General features: G+C 41.2%; 1 protein-coding gene across 1 annotated transcript in view; it reads right to left on the minus strand.

Moving 5' to 3' along the window:
* LOC147747319 (FRAS1-related extracellular matrix protein 1-like) overlaps positions 1-22,847 on the minus strand; it is a 1,022,199-nt gene that overhangs the window by 854,953 nt on the left and 144,399 nt on the right. Inside the window, exon 9 of the mRNA XM_086953165.1 lies at positions 17,876-18,018. Coding sequence (XP_086809291.1) covers positions 17,876-18,018 — 143 coding nt within the window. The remainder of the gene's footprint in view (positions 1-17,875; positions 18,019-22,847) is intronic.

The following is a 22,847-nucleotide window of genomic DNA, read 5'->3' on the forward strand; positions in this document are numbered from 1 at the left end:
ATTTCCCAGGTGCTGGAGGTCTCAGTGCTGCCGGAGCCACGAAGATGCCTCCTCAATGTATGGGAACCAACAGATTTGTCACGGTATGGCCGCCTTTGGGTGACACTGGGAATGATGGTGGCGAAGCGGGACATTGCGCAGCGCTGGGGGGTGGCGGATCTCCCGACGGCATCACAGTGGTGCACAAACATGGACAGGACGATGATTACAGAAAGGGCGGTGTACTTAAGTCGGGCCTGCCCTGGCAAGTGGAACAAGGTCTGGTCCCCATGGAACAGCTACCGGGGTGACATCTGCGACCCACTGCCAGAGGATGACCCACTGGACTCGGATGTTGATGATGGGTTGGAGTGAGGGCGGTTGGCTATGAAGTGGGGTCCTTCAGGGGGGATTGGGGGAGGCGATAACTTCTTTAGGCCTTACGTCGATTTCAGGATGAAAGGGGCTTTGTATTTTCCTGGGTATACTCTTATATCTATCTTGCAATGTACGTTATCAATGATCGCACTGTGATTTCCCGATGTTTGGTTGTTCTTTTGGTTCGTTTAAAAAATAGAAAATGATAACCTCAATTATACTTTATGGAACATTTGCGGATGTCCTTCATTCCACCTTCTGGCGACCCTTATTTCAATGACTTCTTCAACATTGCACTGTACTTCCTTAAGGTTGTCGTTCTGCTGTGATACTCTCGTTTAGCGGCCGGCCCTTCGGGGTTGTAGGCGGCATGCTGTGTAAAGATGTGAAGGTACAATAAAGGTTTTCAAAAAAAAAAAAAAAAAGAAACAAAGCAAATTCATGAGGGACATGAGGGATAATGCTGAAGGACACATCCTCACCTATGCCAAAAGATACGATTGGGCACAAAAGAATTTCAGAACCACAGTGGGTGAACGCCAAGTAGAAACAGTTTCCACTGGATCGAGCTCGGATGTGAGCACAAACTCATAGGATCGCAGTGCAGCTGTCCCTTTAGGGTCACGTCCACGGACCTTCTTGCACAAATTCCAAATTTTGAAACAGAAGAAGGACCAAAGCCAACCGAACAAACCACAAACAAGGGTACAAACCAAAGGCAAAGAGGAAGAGGACGAGGGACCAAAAACGACGGAGACTAAAAAACAGAAAGAAAAATATCAACCAATGGAATACTAAGATCACAATCCACTAAATCGATTGTCAATTTATCACCAAGGGTCCTAACTGAAATCGAGATGTCAGTCCTAGAACTCCGATTATCCTTTTACCCAAGTAAGGAATTGGATTACACAGATACAAGGATTGATCTTTTCCTTTCGTTCCAAAACTCAAATTGATGAAAATATATGAAACATGCAACAAAGCTAAAACTGCAACAAACTTGACGGATGATAATTCTAGTGCTTCAGGCCTAATAGCACATGACATGGATCTTCTAAGAATCATGTATGAATTAGAAACCAATGAAAGCCAAATAGTTAGTGATCAAATCAAACTCATGGAATCATGTGGAATTATGAACATTGATCAGAAACACAGTGTATTAAAGTTAAAATCCAAATACAATCCTAATGTCCCATATGACAACATAGAGGCGTTCAATGCAGCTGTCACATTGGACCAGAAAAAAACGAGAGAAAATCCAAACCAAACGAAATGGGACAATCTATCAAAGCAACAGAGGGAAACCATCCATGCCCTGGAAAAAGATTATTCTATCGAGATCAAGCCCTCCGATAAGGGGGGCAACGTAGTCCTTATGGACATGTGTGATTACAGAGCAGAGGCAATGAGCCAACTATCCGAAGAATCATGCTATGAAATCATCAATTGTCACACTTACAAACAGACAATTCATCAGTATCATGGACACTTGGGGAAGTGGTATCATCAGGGTCTATTAGATACAGATGAATATAAATTTCTAAGAACTGACAAACCAAGGATACCATGCATCTATTTCTTACCCAAGATCCATAAAAACGCCACTAAACCACCAGAGCGTCCGATTGAGGCTTCGAATGGCAGGGTTTCAGAAAATACCTCCATATTTTTGGATCTTTTTCTAGCTAAATATGTACTAAATTTAAGTTCTTACTGTAAAGACACCACAGATTTTCTTCGAAGGCTACCTGATGTACAATGGTGTGAGGGATACATGATGATCGGTCTCTATGTATGCTCCCTCTATGCCGTTATAGATCAAGTGAAGGGGGTGGCAACCTGCATGTACTTCCTAAAGAGTGGACATATCCAACATATTGCACACAATATTATGTTAGAAACCATGATGCTATTCGGCCTGCAACAAAATATCTTTATCTTTGAAAAACTGGTGTACCGTCATCGCACCGGCACCGTGATGGGAACATGTTTTGCCCCCAGCCTGGCGAACCTCATTCTGGGCTGGTGGGAACAACATGTCGTCTGGACTGAAGATATGGCCAAATATACTGATCATATACTTGTATGGATCAGATATATTGATGATCTCCTTTTATTTTGGGACGGACCGGAAGCCATCATCCAGCTTCCTTATTACAAAGCATACCTTATGGTGAGCTACTAAGGGCACGCCACAACTGCAATACTGATGACAACTTCCATAGTGAACAAGAGATCATGATAACTCGTTTCAGGGAGAGAGGTTATAAGGAAGAAATACTGCAAAAAGCAAAGAGCAAAATAGATGGGCGATCCCAACATGAGTTGTTATTTAAAACGTGTGAGACCAGACCTAGTGAGAGTTCCAAAAATGTCTGTAAACCACCTAGAATGATAACTCAACATAGCAGAGTCTCGTGGGCACTAAAGAAAATGATGAAAAAACACTGGAACTTGCTATCTGCAGACCCTATCATAGATCAACGAATAGGAGCAGTTCCCCGTTACTTTCGACGTGCCAGATCCCTGCAGGATCGCCTAGTCCATAGTTATCCCAGAGAAGAGACAAATGCTCAGTACGTGGGCAGTACGAAACTCCCCCTTAAACAAAGAATCTTCCAACATTTACGTGCCATATCCAACCGTGACCATAACAGCACAGCAGCAATAACAACAGTCTACAATTCTTTGGCATTGACAGAATCCCCAGACACATACGGGGAGGGGACCGTGAGAAACATCTCAAGATTCTAGTAATCTAGATTCTTTCTGGAAATGAACAGTAAGATACCGAATGGTCTCAACAGTGGTGAGGAATTGGCCACACATATAGGCTGTTAAAAAATTCTCCCATGCAATACCTGTAACTGCAGCTATCCTCTTAAAAATGATGTGAATTTTTAAATGGATTTTAATGATTTGGTTATGGTCACATTTTCACATTTTATGGAACACTCGTCATTACCTTCATGCAGAGCAATATTTTCCCTGCTGGGTCAATAAAAGTGGAATCATTGGAGATTCAGACTCTTCATTGTTAGAGTAGATAATGATGTTCCTCTAACTTTCACTCAATCCACAATAGGTATCAATTATGCACTTGCACTTTTATTTTCGTCACCTCACCTGACAAATATCACCAAAAATTACCTAGGATGCATTCCGTTCCTCGCATTCCCACAAATATGTTGCCAGATAATGTACATATTTTACACTGTGCGCATCTTCCTTGAATATACTGGCCTAATAATATGGATCAGCGCTGCGTCTATTGCAATATTGAATATTGTAACATTGATCTTATGAATATGCATAAGCACAGCCCGAGCCGAGCAGGACGTTTTCCTAACATTGTGCATAGAAAGCGAGTCTAGGAAACTCAACCATCGCCACAAGATGACATGGCGCAAAGCACACAAGATTTGAGAATATGTAATGATGATGAAATATAATGTCATAATGGTGTCAGAAAATTTGCATAATCCAGCCCGAATAAAACAGGACATTGGCCCGATACTGAACATAAAAGTTGTGGCTAAGCATCAACATGTTTGCTTCGAAATAACACAGTGAATATACAACAGAAGCACATATGATCAAGTATATGCAACAACAGAAACTGTAATGAAATATAAATGCTTTTGTTTTTAGTCTTCACATATTCACATAAATTGTGTACAAGTATGTCATTTCTGTGGCGATATCGCTGAGTACAATAATAGTAGTATTTCTTCTATGTCTGGTAACTTTGCAAACTATTTTTATGGGAAATTGGGGAACAGGAAGCAACTTGACAAAGGCTAACGCCGAAACGCGTCGTCCTTGGTTTTTGAGTGCACAATAAATTACTGTGTTGTCTCCTGGTGTGCCGCCTCTTTTTCTGATTTACATCCATAGTTTGGAGGGAGAACCCTGAGGATATTGGTGGTTGCTGTTACCACGGGTGGCACCAACGCTGAAAGGAAGGGATCCGCCGAAGCAGCAAACTTGGTAGAATATATAGGCGGGGACTACTGCTGTCCTTATTTGAATACAATTTCTTCAGCAGCCATCTTTCAGTGGTGAATGTCCATGATTGCAGATGGTCTTACTCCTGTTCCCTGAGCAATTGCCATTGAATCCATTATCCTTGATAATTCATTAGTTTAAAGTCCTGCTAAGTAACAGGTGGGCACAATTACACATGTACCCACACTGATGGCCACATTTGCTTAGTCCTCCCCCTTCACCACTTACATTGGGCTGCCTCTGGATCCCGTGAGAAGTCACAATATATCCACATGCATCTCTGTGTCTAATCAATATTCCCTGTTGTCATAGCCGCAATAATACATCTTTTAGCCACACATCTGTAGGGTTTGGTCATTTCGCCATGCACTCGACAGAACATGTGCTTACTTGACTTTGATGTGGCGGTTCTAGCCATTTATGTTTTCAAACTTCCAACGTAGCAAGTTCCACCTTTCTGCAATTTAGCCGCACTCAAGATCGGTGCCTCAGAGATGCGTGAGTGTGGTCTCACGTATATTTGCAAAAATATCCAACAAAGGACTGAACACACCACATCAACTTTCTTGGCACTTTCATTACTCGGCCTGATCTGGTTACTGGAAGCTTTCATCTTCACTGTCAGAGATCCTAGAACACAGTGAAGAAGCAACAGCAGTTGCTTGGTTCTCAGGTTCAGTCTTTCTTTCACCATCTGGATCAGAAGACTGATTAAACAAATGCCAAAAGTGAGAAGAGTCTCAGGTAACAGACTTCCCAGGATGCTGGGCAGTCACCATACGTCCCTTGGTGCACACAGTGTGGAAAGGTGCAGCATCATAAGGAGTATCAGATTTTCTTCTTCGCAGTTGGAGGGTGATCACTAGATCTCCTGTCTTAAATTCAATGTTTTATGCAGGTTGCGTCTTGTCCTCATAGGCATTCATCTTTTCTTTATTAACCAAGTCCTTCATTCGAATTGGATTATCACCACCTTCTCAGTTATTGGTCCACTGAGGTAACTTTGTTGTCATTGCTCTCGCAAACATCAAATTCGCAGGACTTTCGCCTGGGGCTGAGTGAGGTGTTAAATGATAGGCTCATAGGCTGGAATTCAATACAGTTTGCGAAATTGAGCCACAAGAGTGGCACACTGTACTGCTTTCTTTAGCGTACTTATAAATGCTGAAAGAGACCGTTGGCCTGCAGCCACAAAGGTATACTTTTCTGAGGTTTTCTGTTCAGATGCTCAAAAATATCCTTTCATTCCCTGAACGGCAAGCCTATATCAAACTTAAAAATGGCTGGATCGCCCCATGTTGCAAAAATGCAGTCAAGCCTCTCAATGACTTGCTCATGAGTTATGGATGAGAGATTGTCTATTAATGGAAATCGAGAGGACTCATCCACAATTACCATCAAATGATGTCTATTGATGAGTGGACCAAAGGAATCAATGGCTATTCTCTCCCATGCATGCTTAGGGAGTTCTATTATGGTAAGAGTATGTTGAGTAGTGTTCGTAGAGAGGCAGTTACATAGATGACAGGCCTTGAGTTCCTTTTCAACTCTCTCATCTAACATGGAAACCAGACTCTATCTCAGAGAGCTCTCTTGGTGGCAACAATACCATGATGTCCTTTCTGAGCCACCTCAATTATCTTCTGTCCTAAACTCCCCGTAATCAGGATTCTCGACCATCGCAGTATAACTCCTTCCGGAGTTATAGACAGTTCATCCTTGACTTTTTTTATACTTTTGGTATTCACCATCACTGTTGAGTGGTATAGCATGTTGGTTCCACAATTGATGTGTAATAATATCTCTCAACTTCAGCATGTCACTTTCATGGCTCGTGGCAGTGATGATCTGGGCTAATAATATGACAGCTGGCGTATTTGACATAACAATGAAATTAATATGGCTTCAGCCGTCTTAGATGGAGTACCTTGGCCTTGTATAGGCACTCTGGAAAAGTAGTCAGCAGGGTTTTGAGACACAGGGTCAAGACTGATTTGCATATAGCTGGGTCTGAACTGAGGTGGCGTAGTGAGCTAAAGAATGATGATGGATTCAACCCAGATCTATGACTGGGGGTGAGTGTCTGAAAAGTTTCAGCGCTCCGTCCATAATCTCCTTGTGTTTGCTTTGTTCTCGTTCAATTGGCTTGTTTGCTTGGCACATATCAATGCAAATGCGTAAAGCTCCTTCAGTGTCCTTTTTGGGCACAACCACTATGGGAAAACACATGGTGTTGGACCAGTTGAATGCTTAATAATGGCATGTTTAGGTACTGATTCAAGTTCTATTTCAACTGCTTCTTGTAAATGAAAAGCAACTCACTCCAGACTAGGAGTTCCTCTCAGCATTCATCGTCTGAATGGATCTGACGAGCAATCATCAATAACTCTAAGTGGAATAGCTTCAGCATCATTAAATTAATTGAACTTACAGTGTTTGATAAGCGCATCAAGTCTCTCCACAAATTCATCAATGGCTTCACCAACTCTTTGCCATTCTTGACTTAAAATATATCTTTTGTAATCAACGTTTGGTACTGGATTGAACTTTAGATTCAGCATTTATTTTTATTCTGACAATATTTTTTTTCTCAATTAGCTGCATTTTCTTCTTTCACACCATCACCAGCAAGATTTTTTTAGACACTTGATAAGCTTTTGGTTATCAGTCTCTTCAAGTGCATCAATGAAACCATTAAATGTCTCTATACACGCAGACCAGCGATCACCAATATTTTCCTTTTTTGCTTTATCGAAAGGTGGTGGTTGTTTCAAAAAGGCGACGGCATGGTAATTAATTATGGGAGCGGCTGACCTTGAGGGTGAAGCTCTTTCTCCTCCTGTCGGCTATTCATTTGAGCCTGCGTCATTCATTTTGTTTTTGAGTTCTTGCGATGGACCAGCTTTAGAGTTGTCATGGACAACTGGGGAAACAGTGACTTGAACCAAGCCGTCATTGGAACCCTTTGCTTGCTGGAGACCTCTGCAGTTGTTCTGAGCCATCACCTGGCAGCTTTGGTGGAGGTCCACTACAGGTATCAGACATCTCAGTAAGCACAACCCTCATGCTTTTTCTTGGGCCGCTGCGCCCTAGTACTGAGGTCAGAAAGCTTTGCTTGTCAAGGCTCTGCTACCTGCAATGACAATATACTTCTTTATTGCTTATTCTGTCAGCCCGCACTTCTTTCTCTATCAGTATGTAATCACCTTTTGCACTATCGCTCCGTATAATGTACACCTTACTCTTGCGTAGCAGCGCAGTATCTTCATGTAAGGTTTGACAATCAGCTTTTTGACCATCGACATGTAAATTCTATGCAACAATTCTGTTGTCTCCATCTGCTTTACAGTGGCTTTGACTCCACATGCATGAAGCATCCACTCTGATCTTCGACTGTGACACACGTGGCACAAGCGAGTAGTTTGCATGGACCACGACAAACACTCCTTGGAGAATACAGTTGTTTTTCGGGTTATTTATCCCCTATCTCATCACCATTTGAAGCGTCTTCCCAGCCTGGGTAACCGACAATATTCAGGTCACACACAGAGCTTAGTATTACACATCTTCATTCTGCTGCATGTAACTGTGAACTCTAAAACAAGCTTTCATGGCATTGCGCTCTGACACCGAGGTCACAGCTCTACGGACTTCGTTAGGAGCCAAAAGGGTTCTGTTATAAAATATTGCTAGGCACTGCATTTGGCACTCACCATGAGGCACTATCCTAGGAAAAGATGGCTTTAGCCTGTGCAGCCTGGAAAGAGGGTGATTGTATTATCTGGTGGAGTCTCCATCCTGCCACTATGGCAGAAGTTAGCCAAATGGTTTCATTAGTCAGGGAAGCAAGGGGGTGAAGTAACAGGCTCAGATGTTCCTAGAGCTACCAGAGCCTGAAGCTGGAGACTGGCATTGTGAGAAAACCATCAGGTAAATAAATGTAGCACACTAAGGAGATGATGGACCCAGGCCTCTTAATTGGTGACTGAATAGCTGGAAAATAGTTCTGCAAGTCTGTGCATGAAGATATCACACACCATAAGGTACACCTGAGTGAGACAGGAGTTAAGTGAATATTCTTTTTCTTTGATAAAATGATCAGCCATGGCATTCCTAAATGTGTATACTTGTGATAGGTGAACATGCAGGGGAAACCATTATAGCAGAAAGACCAACACTGCTTATCAGGAGGCTACAAAACATTAAGCCTTTTCACCCCTCCTCCAGGAAATCTGCCATCAAGAGTCTAACACCGTCAACCTGATTGTTAAAAGATTTTCACAATAGCTGAACAAAGTGACTGGTTCCCTGGTGGGCCTTAATATAGAAATAAAAGTTATTTGAGTCAATATTGACCATCATAGTGGGTGAGCTAACATTTCTATCAAGACGAATACCGGTGGAATAGAGGGCAAACCTGGGTTTTTAATGAGACATGCAGGGGAGACCTAACCAGAGTTCTTTAAAAGCTGAGCCATCTCCAAAATTGACCACGTACAGCAAAAGAAAAAAACCAATCAGAGAAAAGGGCACATTTGTCTTAGTGGGCTACCACATGAGAATGGGTGGGAGTACTGGTTAAAAGCAAAGCCATGGCAATAACTAGCACCATCACAGAACGTTTAGTTTCAGAATTGTTCTTTAAATGGGCTTCTCATAAACTGAAGTATTTGGGCAAACAGGTGACCAGTGATACACTAAAATTTAATAGTATTATACTGTCCACCAGCTCTCATAATTGGTTTAACATTTATTTTACCGATGATCTTGAAATGCCAAATCTGGTCTTATTGGAAAGACATGGGCCCACAAGTTGTATATCAATGTCAAAAAGATACCAATGACCCAAATAATCCAATAATACAGACTTTAATTTGGCTAGGGAATAAAATCTTTCTTCTGGAAATTCTGGGCCTCTAATGGGATTGTGGAACTTAAGCACATACTGACTAACTGAATGCCACCTTACACAAAAGCAACATTGACAATATCTCCAGCTACAACATTGCATTCGGAAACTAGCATTTGAAATGCAAATCGGTCTCGCCTTTGGGACTTTCTACGTTTTTAGATATGCAGCACATTATATTTGGTGCTAGAACATTTATTGTGGTTTACCGTGTAACTGTATCCTTGTACCTACTTCATAAACTAGTTATACTGAGTATTGACATGGTACAAACCATTTCAGTAGTGTCAGCGCCCATCTCAAACATGTCCTCAGGGTACCTGCTTCTCATGAGCAGAGTTTAGTCATGCAAAATTAATTCTCAAGAGTGCAACAGTATATCAACAATGTCCTTGTGAAACCTGGTATCCCCCTTACCATCGCCCACCCCCTTTTGTTTTCTGGGTCTTACTTAAAAGTAGAAACTAGCAATAAGGCTTACCACAGCTTCAATTATGCTTGTGGCTGCAGGTGGTGGGCACAACACTCGATTTTGAGGACCTTGACTTTTTCATTATGCCACTTTGATGAACAGAAAATGGAGAGAGAAGGAGGAAAAGGACAACCGTGAAAAGAAGAAACAAGCATTAGCATAGCCAATAGGTCTCGCTTTTGCGACCTTGTAAGTATTTAGTTATGCAGCACAATATGCATGCAACAACATCAACTGTTGCATGGCTAAACACTTATAAGGTCCCAAAGGCGAGGCCTATTGGTTATGCCAATGCTTGTTTTTGTAATCATTGCACCCATGTGTTCTTTTAACAGATTAAAACACTTCCCACATGGGACAGCAACGCAGTTTAACACTTTCCACCGATGCCCTGGTACTACGTTTTATCTTGCTCACCTTTTACCTTGGCCACATGCCATGGCTTGACAACGAAAGCAAACTAGGAGTCAAGCTTTGGTCCTCGAGCAGAGCATCAAAACTCTAGTACCTCATCTGAGTGCAAGCCCCTGCAGTGGAGTTTAATCTGTTTACAAATGTGATTCGTAAGGGGTGCAAAGCACTACATACAACTGTAATATAATGCTGTAATGTGATCAGTGTCTGTCCCCTTTTCAAACTTTCAATGTATAGGCTGTACACCACATCGACTTTAACCGCAGCTTGAAGCATTTAAACATGGATCTATTTTACTTGTTACATTTTCTGAAGTACTAAAACAGGTTCCCTAATAACTCCAGGGCATTTTGATATATAATAGTATTGGCTGAGACACAAGCAAGGTTGGCTGTGTCCGTACAAGTTATTCAAAGTTCAGATATGGGTTTCTATCGTGCATGTGTAGCCGTCACATGTCTACAGACGTACAAATGAACGCTCGGTTTTGTGCACCAATGCTAATCCTTAATACTGTTTGCTGTAATCTCAGCATTTCTGTAAATACCGAATTACAGATAGATACTTAAACAACAAATGAAATTAGTCTAATACAAAACATGTAGTAGAATTAAAAAGTAAAACTTTAGCACAGAACATCCCCACTTACATTATATTTAAAAACTTTCTGAGTGAAAGACAGAACAAAACAGAGTTTAACCATTCATTTTCGAATAAACACACAGCATCTACCTTGACATCGAATTTCTTCCTTCCCTGCATTACCTGACTTGACAGGTAAAACAACATAATCTGGCTATAACAAAACGTAAAAATGACATATGCAAAATTCTCAGGCACTATGTCGTGGATCGAGGTAGACATGTTTCCGGCTGAACAAGTTTCTCCCAAGTAGATTCTCGAAAATGAAGCTACAGCGCTATCACTGCTCTGAACCGTCACGCAGCATAATAGGAGGGAGGGGAAAGCTGCTGCCAGAGATAGAAGTAGGACGGCACTAAAAAAACCTTGGCTCATTGTTGTCATTTTTTTTTATCTGGACTTTAGTTTTAATACAGCATGTTTTTGAACATAAAAGGAAATGTTTAAATCAAAGTGGTGAGACAAAATAAAGCGCATATTTTACTAGTCTGTAATTAGTGCAAATGACATTTCTTAAAAATATTTCAAGTTAAATATATTATGAAATTTGAGCACATAATGCAAAGATTATTTTTAAATTCTACTCTACTACTGTGCATTTTTTTCAAATATTTTATCTTGTTGACTGAGAAAGAGGTTTTCCAAGATGATGGTTCGTTTAACCTATGTCCAAGGGTAAACCAACTTCTCCTTCTAGATCTGAAATGTGATAAACTTCTTTGTGTGCACGCTAATTGAGCAATCCCCCAGGACTAGCTTGAAGAGCAGGTATTCAGCCATTCAAATTATGCTGTATTGTTGTCTATGGTTACACGCATACAGATGTAGGAAAGCTAAATAAACGAGCATTGAGGTGGATTTCAGAATACCGGTCGGTGAGATCAGTTTACTGACTTGTTTTTTAACGGCTAGAGCGGCCAACTTGGATGCTGAGGAGCCAGGTTTGAGTCTGGCGAGAGGCTGAAACATTCCGTGATTCTGGCCAAATCATACTTAAACAAGCACAAGCACGGCAGGCTGCCGGCAGCGGAGGGGAGGTGAGTGTGCGCCTCGCTCGGTATCAGGGGGAGGAGAGGGGCTGTGCAATTCCCTTGCGAGAGCAATAATTGCTACCATATGGCTTCGCTCGCTCCCGCAAGTGAATCACCAGACTTGCATGCGTTGCCATTGAAGGCTGAAAAGCGATAGCTAAAGGTTTTTTTGCCTAAGTAGCTCATGCGCGCTGCAAAGGCGAGACCTAAAAAGAGGATAAAATAACAAAACAAACAAGAGTGAAAGAAAGATTAAGTGTAGGTGGTAGTAAAAGAAGCAAAACCAGGTAGCCTAGGTATTCTATTTGGTAACTTTGGTATACCATCTTTTGCGCCTGGATTGTTAAAGTCCTTGACGTATTAATCCCAGCCGGCTGGAGTAGGAATCGACATTCTCAGCCTAATCCCTGGTACACGGAGGCACTCAGGTGTATTAAAGCTACCTGCCGACAAGCCGAAAGAGCATGGAGGAAGAATTATGATAAAGACCTGAAAGTATGCTACCTGGCCAAGGTAAAGTCATACCACAGAGCTGTCTGCCGGGCCCGAGCTGACTACTATGCACGGGAGTTCCAGGCGAGCTCTAACCCGTCCAAACTGGTTTTCAAAGTCTTGAAGGAGCTCACAGTGAACAGACTTCCTATTATGGAGATCTGTTCCCTTGCCCACTGTGAGTCGTTAGCCAGCTTCTTTGTGGAAAACGTAAATGCCATCTACCGCTCTTTTCCCAAAGCTGACCCTGCCAGTACGACCTTGACATTGCGTACTTCTCAGTGCTTGGCCTCTTTCTCTATACCATCGGAGCAGGAGTTTAATCTCCTAGCGGCCAAGGTCAAGTCTGGCTCACCGGATGACCCTTTGAGACCTGCCCAGTTTATGGACTCTGCGTCCGTTTGCCTTCCTCCTATCCGCCATCTGGTGGAACAATCCCTTACCATCGGTTCAGTTCCACCTAGTTGGAAGGCTGCCTGCGTCATGCCCATCATAAAGAAGCCTGGATTGGATCCGTTGAAGCCGGAGAGTTATCGACCCATCTCCCTCCTTCCCTGGGTGGCAAAGATTACAGAGGACCATGTAAATAACATCTACACAAACCATCTGGAATCTGCTCATCTACTAGATCCTACACAGAATGGTTTTAGATCTGGACATAGTACAGAGACGGCACTTCTATTCATGGTCGAACATCTCCGCTCTGTACTAGATGCAGGTCAAATGGCGGCACTGGTCCTCCTGGACCTCAGTGCCACCTTTGACACTGTATCTCACACCATTCTTATTCGAAGGCTTGGTGAGCTGGTATTTCAGGCAGGGCGTTGGATTGGTTTCAATCGTTCCTTTCGGAACGATCCTTTCAGGTTGTAGTGCCACCGTTCAGATCCAAGTCCCATGCCATCGCTCAAGGAGTCCCGCAGGGCTCGGCGTTGAGCCCCACTCTCTTCAACCTCTACGTTCAACCTTTGGCGGAGGTTGCGAAGAGCTGGGGTCTCACTATGGTATCATACGCCGATGATACCCAGTTGGCGGTGGCTCTTAACGGGGACTCTGACCAACTAGCGTCGAGCTTTGCGGATGGTTTGAGGGCCGTTGCTAGTTGGCTTACGTCCAATTGTTTACAACTCAACGCCCTCAAAACTGAGGTGATGGTGCTGGGGAAACATCCTGATCGGTGGGGTGCTAGCTGGTGGCCTAAGGAGCTGGGACCTCCCCCAAAACCTGTCTCCGAACTCAAAAATCTTGGCGTCTGGTTGGATTCCAAACTAACTTTCTCGTTCCACACTAAGAAGGTGGCATCCATGTGCTTCGGCATTTTGCGTGGCTTGAGGCCTATCCTCATTTTTTGATGCCCCCACCCGCCAGATGGTGATCCAAGCCAGTGTACTATCGAGGCTCGATTACGCGAGCTCACTGCTCTTGGGCGCCAACCAGGCGGAAGTCTTTCGACTTCAACGGGTGCAGAACGCGGCAGCTAGAGCCCTGGTGGGCCTGCCACGCTTCTGCTCAGCCCGTAGCACAATCTTCAATCTGCACTGGCTGCCAGTAATCAGGCGCATACAGTTCAAGGCCCTCTGCTTTGCGTTCAAAATTCCTAAATCTGACACCCCTATCATCCGTCAGCACCTTTTGTCTTTGTACACCCCTTCGCGCAGTCTTCGTTCTGCTGGCCAAAATCTGGCACTTGTCCCCCGATTTCAAAAATGTAGATTGGGTGGCCGATCATTTACGATCTTGGCCTCTAAACTATGGAACGCACTTCCTGCCTACATTCGCTCTTTGGATGACCTTCTTGCTTTTAGGAAAGCTGTTAAAACCCATCTCTTTCCTCTGTCTTATTAATCACTCCCTACTTTTTCTGGGTCATTAGTTATGTTACCTTTTCCAGTTACAGCGCCAGGACGCCCCTTAGCTGGGGCAGCTGTGCGCTCAAAAATCCAAATAACATAACATAACATAACTGCAGTGCACAGTAGGGGCACTGAAGGCTAAGAAAAGCGTTGGGCCCACTCATTAATTTGCAGAAATTAGGCACAGTACAAAACACCAAAAACTGAAGACTAAACATATGTATCACATCAGGGTAAATCAGGGTAAATCTAAAATACCTAAGAAATCCAAGTCAGTAAAATGACAAACACAAAATGAGTTACTACGTCAAATATTTGTTATGACCCATGAAGACTACAAGCGATGGTTCAACCACAAACTTAAGTAAACTCAGGGAGTGCCAAACAATTTTTCCTAATATCAGTTTCAGTTAAATAGTCGCAAATAATTTATATAATATCCGGGTGTCATATGGGTTTTGGCACACTGAACTGTATATGACCCGAGGGAAAAAAGGCAAATCTTGAAGAAGAAAACATATCGCGATAGTAACAGCTAGAACATGATACAGAGTAAATAAAGGACCCTTGTAAACTGAATACATAAAAACACTGAAACCTGAAACCAGAATTTCTGATGAGCTCATGGCTGAAAAATTCCCTTGAGGTAATTTTACCTGGAAATTCCTCTTATGCTATAGTTGGGAGGACACCAGAAAAACGTGATCCTGTGGCGGAGGGCTTTTTCTGTGAAAATATGGATTTGCCACAATTGGCACATAATCCATAATCTGATGCAGGATTTGCAGTTTTTAACAATATAATATCAGCTTTCAGCTAAAATGTTCCAAAACTATATAATACGGTGCACACAGGGTGCAACTCGGTACCAAGATGCTGTTGACTGCTGGATTCAGACACTTTAACTGGTAACGTCTTTCCAGAACTTGAAGCAAGCCTTTAAAGGTTCCTGACTTGCGGCTTTTATCACAAATGTTACTTTAAGTGGATGGAATGGTTCTTGAAATTGTGTTTCTCTGTTCACACACATTTCAGACACTGTTTTAAAAGTAGCAGTTATTTCATGAGGACATCTCACATTCCTTTTAAATGCTCCCTATCCTCCATCACACGAAACCCTGCCATGAAACACAAAGTAAACAGGAACGTACGGCTCTGCATAACTTCTGAATGAGGCAGATGCTTGCACTGTCCTGCACTGTAAACAAGTGGTGGGGTCAACCACACTCTTGGCTTACAGTATGGAGGCTTGTTTTGCTGTCTGTGGAGTCCCTCCCCTCTGCAGAGCTGCACACACCACCCTGAGAGCACTTGAGCCATGCCACGTGAGCCGACAGTGTGCCAGATCAACACCAAGATACATCAAGGAAGCCTCTGGGGGTACCCGCCATCCTTGGCTTTGCCACTCGCAACCTGAGCCTGGCATGAAAGAAACTAGTGTAGTGGAACAAAACATATGGCCACTAATGAAAGGATTCATGTAGCAGGGGCAGTCACCAGGGTGTTAACAAAGTAGCCACTAGGCTAGACAAATGCGCATTGTTAACTAATGTAATCAATGGAAGGTGAAACGTCAGACCGCGCAACCAATGAAAAAGTGGTAGGCGTGTTGAAGCTCCACTGAGGGATTACAGCATCCCTCGCAGATTAGCTCATCCGTGTTGACTCTGGGGTCGACCTAAAAAACGAAGCTTGTTTTCTCTTGCTTCAAAATATCTATGAATTGAACACTCTGCTTCCAGATTTCATATCGTACATCTTTGTTTCCCTGAAGCTGGATACAGAAAATCATTATAGTCAACATGTTTTTGTTACTTGCTCACTCCCTTCTCAGGATATTCAATGATTCTTTATTTGCTCTCAGGGTTTATTCTGCTGATATTTTTTCAATGATGGGAATAAGCTCACTCACATACACAAATATTCAACATTTACATTTCCAATATCTTATAATTATTTTCGACATCAATATCAAGATGGTACATGTTAACGTCCAACTTTGTACACAGAAAACCAGTAAAAGGCATTATGTAATATATATTTTCCATACAGGTACGTTCTGGAGTTATACTACTCCTATAGTTCCCCTCACAATGCCGGACACAAATGTTATACAAAGCCATTGAACCATATTTTTATCTGCAAGAAAACTGTTTTAGAGTCGATATTTGAACCTATTTCAGTATATTAGAAGTACTAGGTGGGCAGAACATTGCAAAATATAAGTATTAAAAGTTAAGTTTAGAAAAATGGGGATTTGGTGTGTGTTTGGTCTGTTTGGATTTTGCTTTTGCACCATGTAGTGCTTTTTTCGTGAAGTGATATTTTCATGGTTAATAGAAATCTTTTAGTACAGATGTACAGTTGTTCCTTTTCTGTTAATTGGGCTCTGCACTTCTCACAGTATTTCAATAGCCAGATAAGGAATTTGGGCCAGAGGGGGTTATCTTGGTGTGTGCAGTACAATGAGCTATTTTTGAGCAGTGAATACACTAGGGATTAGGAGACAGGAATTCAGGGAGAAGTCACTGAGTGAGTATTCACAATCATTTTAATGACATGGTACAAGGGAAGATTGCAAGAACAGTAACTAGGAATAAGGGGAGAGACACATATCAGGAACAAAATGATGACAGTCTCTCACCGCCAAAATGCTATATGTGGATTCATTCAGTGATGGGGCAGATTTTAAACAGTAGAATTTTCTTACAGTAGGCAAGATCGTACAAGTGCTATATTTCTAAGAGTTGATTTCGAATTCTGGTTATACTCGACACCATGTTAGGAAGATGATGATTCTTAAAATATATTACACAGAACATCAGAAGTAGGCCTTGTTCAAGGGCTGTGGTCCGTGATGTCCATATACTTTCCAGATACAAACTTTACATTTATTTGATGTATTTAGCAAGTCAATGAGACTGATATTGTGTAATTGTTTTCAATTCAAAACTCTCATTTTGGGAGTTCACTACTGAAGTACAAAGAATTTGAAACAAATATGGTGCTCTTTTAGCAAGCGATCAGTGCCTTAGATGAACAGTGCTTTCAATGGACCAGTCACAGTGGTGGCTCCACTGAAGACACAGAGTTCCCCACCAGGCAGACGGGTATCTCTAAATGTTTGCTGCTCCTCCACCAAGTAATCAGAGGCCGTATCTTCCTTTACTTGTGCAGGCCAGTGCACCATCCTCCTCTAAATGACTCCAGACTGCTGAAATCTAACTAGGGAGAAGGCAAAGCTCATCTTAGGTATTTGACCAACCAGGGCAGCTGAGGAGGGATGAAATGAAAATGACTGAATCACTCAAATACTGGGGAGCATAGGTGAGTTTTTAAGGATTTTTTAAACTTGATAAAGTGCTCTTCAAGTATTAGGCATAGTGGCATATAGTCCATTTGAGAGCAGCCCTTTAAAAAATTGTTTACAAGTAAATCAATATTCATGTAATGAGGGAGACCTTTCTCATGCACACCACATATAATACAAAGACTGATATCATCTTCATAACACATAGATATGCTTTTTCAAAGCACCCTTTACCACCTTTTAAGAGACATATCCGACTACCAGTGGTGCATTTTTCTGAGATTGTTCATGACTGCACATCTGACCATATATTTCAGATTTCTCGTACTTAAACATAGGTCATTCTATCACCAAATGACCAGAGGGGGTTGTTGTACTTACCTGAGTTTCTGAAAGATTTGGAGGGTCGTGGCTGTCTGATAAGATGAACTCAAAAGTATCTTCGAAAATCTCTCCACCAAGATGATGATAATGAATGAGGCCATGAAAAAGATCCCTCTGCAAAAAGCTAGATACCACGGCACCTAGAAAATACAAGAAGTTACAAATATATTCACAAGGATACATACACACACACACACTATATATATATAAATATATATATATATATATATATATATATATATATATATATATATATATTACCTACTGGAGGTCGCCAGTAGGTATATATAAGTTAGGATTTTTTCTCTATGGGATTTTTGAAAATTCTATGTCTAATAACTTTGGCGTTTGTGGACGGAATTGGCTGGAATTTTCAGGAAAATGGAACATTGTGTTTCTGAGCAGCCCCTAACAATTTGGGGGGGTTTCATCAAGGGGGGGCCGAGAAAAAAGGGGGGTCCCAAAACGCGTTTTTCCCATGTTAATTTCCATAGGGCGGTTGGCCTCACTTTTAGCTCGAACGGCTGAATGGATTTGCACGAAACTTGGCAAAATTGTAGGGACTGTAAGCCCGATGTGCCTTTGCTAGGTCTCAATATATGTGCTCCAGTGGATTTTGAGTAATTTAGGTTCAAAAAAAGATATATATCTGGGCGGAGCCTAACCACACATCTGATCTGATTGGCTGTCAGCACTTCATCCAAGAAGTGTTGGCAGCCATCTTGGGACCAATATACATGATAGCACCTCATTAAAAAGCATTGTAGTTAATAGAGGGTTTTAGGACTTTAGTTACATTATAAATCATTTGTTGATGGTACCATACTCGTTTTAGGAATTGTGGTGGGTTCTAAGGTGATTTTACCATGTGAAAAAACCTTCTGCTGTGATATCATGAATATGGTTTGAACGAAAACTAATATCTCATGATTTTCCCACAGTGGTTTGGAAGGGGATCTATAAGCTAAACTGAAAGCATATTTTCTGTAAATTCACATTATCTTTCTCAGTCATGTGAAAATGAAGTCTGACATTCTCAGTAAAACATGTACATCCAACAAGGACAGAGACTGTCAGTTGATTCCTTTGTGTTCTACTGCAGCCTCCTAGAGTGTTCTAAAGAACAACTAGAGCGCTAACAGTCCTACTTATTACAAAGGTATGGCACACCTGAAGCCATCTTGATTGGAATAAAGTGGTAACTCTTAAAACATTTAATTTAAAAAGAAACAACATGAGGGGGTATATTTTGCCATAGAAAGTATGATTAGTGCTGCAGAATGAAAAATTAGGGCACATTTTGAGTGACTTCTCAAATCCTTTTCTATTTCATTAAAAGATTCTGACATGCAGTCTCCCAAAATGGCCACCAGAGACAAAAGAGCCCAAATGTAGCCCAAATATCACCCAGATGTAGCCCAAGTATAGCCCAATGACAGAATGTCCCAGAGTGTTCTAAAGAACAACTAGAGCGCTAACAGTCCTACTTATTACAAAGGGATGGCACACCTGAAGCTATCTTGATTGGAATAAAGTGGTAACTCTTAAAACATTTAATTTAAAAAGGAACAAAATGAGGGGGTATATTTTGCCATATGAATTATGATTAGTGCTGCAGAAAGAAAAATTAGGGCACATTTTGAGTGACTTCTCAAACCCTCTTCAATTTCATTAAAAAAATCTGACATACAGTCTCCCAAGATGGCCACCAGAGACAAAAGAGCCTAAATGTAGCCCAAATATCACCCAGATGTACCCCAAGTATAGCCCAATGACAGAATGTCCCAGAGTGTTCTAAAGAACAACTAGAGCGCTAACAGTCTTACTTATGACAAAAGTATGGCACACCAGAAGCCATCTTGATTGGAATGAAGTGGTAAGTCTGAAAACACTCAATTTAAAAAGGAACAACATGAGGGGGTTAATTTTGCCATAGAAAGTATGATTAGTGCTTCAGAAAGAAAAATTAGGGATCATTTTGAGTGACTTCTCAAATCCTCTTCTATTTCATTAAAAAAATTCTGACATGCAGACTGAAACATGCACTTTGAATACCAGCAGCAGACGTCCCTGGTGAGCAGTAGCTTTACTACAGTGATCTAATGTGCAACTAGAGTGCTAACATTCAGAATTTATGGCAAATGTGTGACACATCTGAATGCCTTCTTGATGGAACAAAAGTAAACAAGCATTGAAAATGCAATAGATCTCGCCCTCGTTAAAGTTAAAGCCATTCTGTTTGTAATGAGGTGGCTTTTTAGCTTTGCTTTTATTAGTGTTTTTTCAACTTTCATGTAAATAACATGCATCTGTATGCATATAAGTATATGTATGCATGCATTTATGTTTGTATTTATATAGATATACAGATGATATATGTTTATATATGTATGTATATATATATATTCACTGAAAAAACCATAGGCTATAGACCATATATAGTTAGGAATTAGCATTTACAAAACCTTGAAAATTCACTGAAAAAACCATAGGTTATAGACCATATATAGTTAGGAATTAGCATTTACAAAACCAAGAAAATTCACTGAAAAAACCATAGGTTATATATAGACCATATATAGTTAGGAATTTGCATTTACAAAACCTTATTTTACTCACACAAAGCCATTGAAATTCCATATATAGTTAGTTGCACTAACTATATATCGCGCACCCGCAATCCACTGCTGATGATGTCGCATATTACATCATTCATGACATGGTCAGTGACATCACTGATGACATCACTGATGACATCTCAAATGACATCACTGATGACATCACTGATGACAACATCCAGTGACTGTATGTTTCTGTAAAGTTAAAATATGTCTTACATATTGAAGAATGAGTGGATGTATAAGTGTCTGGATGAAGGATTTAGTAGGTGCATGACTGACTGTATGAGTGAGTGATTAAATGCGTCTCACTGAGTGCATGGGTTAGTGACTAAACTGTCTTAATTTGTGCATCATTATGTCTGTTGTTCTGTAAACTGTTGCATGTGTTGATAAGTAGCTATATGAGTAACTATATGGGTTATTGATTGGTTGCCCACGTATTTGTATGGGAGACTGAGTGTGTGTGTGGGTGGCTGGGAGGTGTATGACTCTGTGCATAGATGTGTGAGCAGTTGATTCACTAGATGTATGGTTTCAAAAGTGCATGTGGAAACAGCTGTATGGGCGGTTGACTGTGTGCATGAGTGTATTGGTGAGTGAATGGATATCTCAGTGCTACATGTCAAAGTAAGTACATATGTAAAACACAGTACATGTGAGAGTTGACATATATAAATAACTGTGCATAAGAGCCAGTGAATGTGTGAGTGGCTGTATGGATCATTGTGAACTTGTATCAGGGATTGTATAAGAGAGTAAATATGTGTTAGTATATGTTTGAATAAGTAAAGTTTGTATAACTGTATAGTTGAGGAAATGGAGGTGTGATTGATTCTTTGCATGACTGACTAGGTGTGTGAGTAACTCCATGGATGAGTGACAGTCTGTGAGTGTCTGTTTACACTGATTGTATCTAAGGTTATATTAGAGTCTGAAGAGGTTCATCGTATTATCACATGAATGATATCATCAGTGATGTGATCAGTGATGTCAAATGAGATGTCATCAGTGATGTCATCAGTGATGTCATTTGAGATGTCATCAGTGATGTTATTTGAGATGTCATCAGTGATGTCATCAGTGATGTCACTGACCATGTCATGAATGATGTAATATGTGACATCATCAGCAGTGGATTGCGGGTGCGCGATATATAGTTAGTGCAACTAACTATATATGGAATTTCAATGGTTTTGTGTGAGTAAAATAAGGTTTTGTAAATGCGAATTCCTAACTATATATGGTCTATAACCTATGGTTTTTTCAGTGAATATATATATATATATACATATATATATATGAACAAACATTCCTGCTTCCTTAGAGACATCCAACGAAGAAGGCACAGACTTCAGGCTGGTAGGAATATGGCTTCTTTTATTTATACACACACACACACATACACATATATATATGGATATATATACACACTCACGCTCATACATACACATAAATGTATATTTTCATATATATGTACATATATATACATTTAAGAGGATTTATTAAAAAAAATCACAATGTATAATCTATATTAAAATGCTCTTTTTTCCCCTAAAACAGTATGACTTTGTTCGAATAGAAACATTTAGCAATAATTATAGCAGTGAAACATTGGTTGTCTTTATCAGTACAACAAGCCTCTATACAAATTTGTTCCAGCGTTCTCATCCATTCAGCGACGGCTCCTCTGCTAAAGAGGAGTAGCATTGCCCCAATGCATTAAGAGCAGTGCAGAATAAAAATAAAATGATAATAATGGAATGTTATTATCATTTATTTTATTTTTATTTTCCTGCTTAGGTGCGGGTAGGGGCGGGAGTGGGCAGAGCAAAGGCCAGGGGGAGGAATGGTGAACACACTCTAAGTGGGGATGACGGTTTGGCCGGCCGTCTTGGGCTGGGCAAACAGTCATGCGCACTTTGCATGTCTCCACCGGCTGTATTGCATAGCCTGGGTGGGAAACATAGCAAGCCTCCCAGACTCTCTCTGAGCGCCGAACCACAGCGATCAGACCAATCACAACGCTGCTGTAAGGCAGCGTCGTGATTGGCTAGGCGGGCCTGGGTGCTTCCTGCAATGGAGGAGAGGCAGCGTCTGGCGACTGGTGACGAGCAGGTAAGCCTTCTTTCTTTTTTATTTTTTAACCCGCCACCTTTCCCTACCAGCCGCCGCTGCATGCATTACAGATTTGAAATGTTAAAAGTTCACTAACTTCTAACTTATAAACTCTTCTTGGACCTGGGCTAAGAGGTAAGAGTGGTAAAATATTCTGAGAAAGTCTCAGCTGAATTCATACTCATTATTATCTTGTGAAGAGGTTTCTTTACAGGTCAGTAAGTGCCACCTGT

The sequence above is a fragment of the Lissotriton vulgaris genome, chromosome 1_1 (genome assembly GCF_964263255.1).
Source record: "Lissotriton vulgaris chromosome 1_1, aLisVul1.2, whole genome shotgun sequence".
Taxonomy (NCBI): domain Eukaryota; kingdom Metazoa; phylum Chordata; class Amphibia; order Caudata; family Salamandridae; genus Lissotriton; species Lissotriton vulgaris.